The sequence below is a fragment of the Olea europaea genome, unplaced genomic scaffold (genome assembly GCF_002742605.1).
Source record: "Olea europaea var. sylvestris unplaced genomic scaffold, O_europaea_v1 scaffold10732, whole genome shotgun sequence".
In the NCBI taxonomy this organism is placed as follows: domain Eukaryota; kingdom Viridiplantae; phylum Streptophyta; class Magnoliopsida; order Lamiales; family Oleaceae; genus Olea; species Olea europaea.
In genome coordinates, this window is record NW_019228086.1 from 19197 (window position 1) to 23340 (window position 4144).

The 4144-nt window shown below is 35.5% G+C and overlaps 1 protein-coding gene across 1 annotated transcript; it reads right to left on the reverse strand.

The window, feature by feature from the left end:
• Nucleotides 1–41: 41 nt before the first annotated feature.
• LOC111373124 (AP2/ERF and B3 domain-containing transcription factor At1g51120-like) lies at nucleotides 42–1389 on the reverse strand. Its single transcript, XM_022995607.1, has 2 exons — nucleotides 1025–1389; nucleotides 42–946 (listed from the first exon to the last, which is right to left on the reverse strand). The coding sequence occupies exons 1-2, from the start codon at nucleotides 1353–1355 to the stop codon at nucleotides 300–302; spliced, it is 978 nt and encodes a 325-aa protein (XP_022851375.1). The 5' UTR covers nucleotides 1356–1389; the 3' UTR covers nucleotides 42–299.
• Nucleotides 1390–4144: the final 2755 nt, after the last annotated feature.

Consider the following 4144-nt stretch of genomic DNA (forward strand, 5'->3'; position numbering starts at 1 on the left):
TAAGACCAGTGTCTACACACACTAGAAAACGCTCTCAAACATGCTTATAAACTGGTGTTCACTAGTACTTACTAGGATAGCATTAAACAAATAAAAATTAATTACAATAAATTTAGAGTCAAGTTGTAAACAAATCAACAGTACTTTTGACTTGTAAATGATAAAAAAAATTGAAAACAACAAATTCCACAAGTAATTCAAAAAAGAAGTTAAATTGCCAGAGATAACAGGAAACGTGTAGTAATCATCACCTCTGTGCAACATAAAACTTCAATTATACAATGAAAATATAATCTTCCTCAAGTAATTTGCACTCCAAATAGCCTGAATCCAATTTTTTCTGTATTCGTTGGAAAAGTTCCCAAAAAATCCCTTTCTCCTCCAGATGCATTTTCATCTTCACCATTATGTTGTATATTCATTTCCTCAGCTTCTTCGCCATGATCAAGATCCTCAGCAGGCTGTGCAATCTGAAGGTTCAATGCATCCTCACCATTGTTACTGGCCTGAATCCCGTGTACATGCGCACCATCATAATATGCAACATCAATCATGCAGAGTTTCCGAACTTCGTTTGATCCATCTCTACATCCATATGCACTAAATATAATCCTGTCCCTTGGCCTTAGCCCCTTTTCTTTTGCAAATCTATTCCAGCCCCTAGTGAACACGAAACTTTGGCTACTCTTCCAATAGCAATAGCGAAACTTCCATGGCCTCATTGATGGATCGAAAAATACCAGTTCTACTTCCTCCGTATTACCACCATTATTGTCTTCCAAATCAGATATCCGAGGGAAATACTTCACGGCATACTTTTTTGGAATGACAAGACGATTCAGCTTGCTAACATCGCTTGGTGTGAGTTCCTTCTGGAAAAGTTGTCCGCCTAGAAACCCTGTTGTATTGGGCGAAGTAGCCAAACTGTGACCTACTTGGGCTCGTGCTGACAGATAATCAGAGAATTTAGACGCATAAGTACCGTCTTTGATCATGTTGAGGACAACTTCAGTACTAAACTGACCTTGGAAGTTTGGCTCATGGATAGTGACATCGCTCAAAGGGAAGTTTCGCTGTGTGTCTCCGTTACGAAGCTTGATAGCTGCACTGTCATATGCCATTGCAGCTTCCTTCTCTGACCTGAAAGTCCCGAGCCAAATGCGCTGATGGTTGGCATATATCTGAGCACCCCAGTGCCCATTCTGTTGGATCACCACTCCTTTATATTTTGAACAGGCGGCAGCATAATCATGTTTTGGATACTTGTTATGAAGGTGGGAAATGCTATTGTTGGAATCGGAAACTTCCCCTGCCCCAGTAGATGCGCCTCCTGATATAACACTTTGTTCTTCCATATTAAATCTGCAACACAAGTACGCTACTATCAGACGCTACTCGTAAAATTACTGGCGTACATGATAAAACACAAGAAAAAATAGGATAACATATTGACAACAATGTTACTATATGGAATTGTCTGCACACACTCTAAATTGAACAAGAAATTCATCGAAGATGTAACATCTAAACAATATCATCATTAGGAGACAACATACTAAAAATTGAAAATATGCACTCATTTTGTTCAAAATACATAACCACTACTACCGGCTACTGCACTGACAAGTTGCACGAGAATGCATTCATAAAATGGTAGAAAATATACATCCAAACTACTGGCTACTGCATTGACAACTTGCAAGTAATTTTGATGTTTCATGCATTGAAGAGCACATACAAAATAGTTCCTAGCTTCCCTAAGAAATTCTAAGCCCCAGTTTGACTGTCATTATAAAGAGAAATTGGGGGGAAAACAATATTTTAGAAATTGATTTTTTTTGGAGAATATGTGGTTAAGAAGTAAGAAAAAGTGTTGAATTTACATGCAAAATAATTTAGTGAATGTGTGGTTGAAAATGAGTATGAAAAATAAAGAGTTTCGAAATAAAAAAGCGTCAAACAGGGTCTATCTTAAAATGACTGCCACCAAATGTCTTATAGTTGACGTGCTTTTGCACGAAATCGATTTAAATTTGGAATATCACGGAATCAATGTAGTTAATCAACAAGATTTTCCAACCCCAGAAGTTATTTCATTATTTCAGAACAATTAATTTAAGTTGAAAAGTCCAAATATACCAGTTCCTTAAAAATGTTGGCTTAAAATAATTTAAAACAAGATTTTCCAAGTCCAAAAGAGAGGCATTATAAAGGAATTAGGTCAAAATCTATAGAAAAACTATCACTCAAAAATTGTCCCAATACTAAATCTGATTCCACAATTTTAAAATCAAGTTGAAAATCTAGGTTCAAATATACACATCTCAAAAGTTTCTGCATGTGGTACCCAACAAAATTCTTCTGACATCATAAAAATTCAATTAACATTTCACAAACAAAATATTCCAAACACCTGCAATAATAGTGTGGGTATGGTGCATATGAACCGCAGCAAAAAGGAAAGAGCCAGTAGTATAAATATATAACGGCAACCAAAAAATAGCTCTTTACTTTCCATTTTCGATATTTTTCTTTGTTGGGCAGGATCATAGGAGGGAGGAGAAATTGTAGAACATAATCAAGACAAAAATTTAAGGTAATTTGTAACATGAAAGAATCCAAGACCCATAAACAAGTCATTCGAACCCATTAGTTAATTGAAACAAAAATGTGAAATCTTGCTAGCTCTTTCATGAACGTAATATATGCCATGACTATGCACTGAATTAACACCGACAAATTAAGGAATCAGTTGTAGAGTTTATTGATACAAGTTAACTAATACTATATGCGAGTTCGATCCATACAAAAATCACTGGTTGCAAATACAATTATGATCTTCTTGCAAAAATTGGATTACAACTCAGTGCTTTAAAGTGAATACTTGAAATTATAACCAGAGCATCATTTGATAGTTCTTATGAAAGCTTAATTGCTACTGAGGAAGGAAAAAGGAATTGAATTCTGCATAAAAAGCACTTTTACGTCATCTTCAAAATATTATGATATTAACAAAATAGATCAGGCATATCAAATTAACAGCTAAATTTGTAGCAACTAACGCCGTGCACCTAAAATAATGAAGTGTTTATGTGGATTGATAAACACGTTCAAAATAAAATGAATCAACCTTGCTTCATAAGGCAAGATTAAGATTTGGAAAACTGAAAATGAGACACAATGCAAAAGTAGGTCAAATATATTAATATAAATGCAAAATTAGTGGGATCTGACACTGTGCACCTAAAATTATAAGTTCTTGTCATCAGCCTACTAGTTATCTTTCAATTTTCAACGTCAAAATAACTTAATTTGATTGTGTCTGAAATTCCACGAGTGGAGGTGGCATTGAAATTGCAGACAAGCCAGCAGCAGTGTGATGACAATTACTTTGCAACAGTTTTAGAACAAATTGGTAGCAAAAACGGCAGATTTAGATTCTAATTAGTTGACAATTTGATTAGGAAGTGAATATTTGTAGTAAATTTGGTCATTTACAAAGAAATGATAGACAATTTTCGAAGAATTAGAAGTGTTAGGGTTTTGGTAAAAGGCGAGAGGGAGAAAGTCAACAAAAAGTGAGATATGTTGTGATTTTGTTTTGTTTAAAATTGCCCAAAAGTTGGGTCAGGTGACCCACAGGCCTCCTCCATGTTTGCCACTGCCCCAAAAAAAATAAAATTAAATCGTAGGTTTTGGCCTAGAGAGAAAAGATGAGATGAAAGAGTCCGATTTTCAATGGCAAAATAACTTAATTTGATTGCGTCAGAAGGTCCAGAGCGAAGGTGAATTGCAATGACAAACAAGCCAGTGGTAGCATATTGACAATCACTTTGCAATAATGATAGAACAAATTGGTAGCCAAAAAAAGAAGAAGACAAATTTAGGTTCTAATTAGTTGACAATTTGATTATGAAGTGAATATTTGTAGTAGATGTGGTAATTTATGAAGAAATGATAAGATGAATTTTGAAGAATTAGAAGTGTTAAGGTTTTGGTAAAAGGAGAGAGAGAGTCAACACAAAGTGTGAGATATGTTAAAAAAATTTTAGGAAAAAAATTGCCCCAGAAATTGGGGGGTCACATGACCCTCCATGCCCCCCTCCACGTCTGCCACTGCAACCCCCCCCCCCCCCGGGCCCCC

Excerpts from the sequence above, each read along its gene's own strand:
- LOC111373124 (XM_022995607.1), bottom strand. The coding sequence starts at position 1,355 with ATGGAAGAACAAAGTGTTATATCAGGAGGCGCATCTACTGGGGCAGGG. Across the intron at positions 947-1,024 it reads CCATGAGCCAAACTTCCAAG|CACGAGCCCAAGTAGGTCAC; the intron begins GTCAGTTTAGTA and ends ATTATCTGTCAG.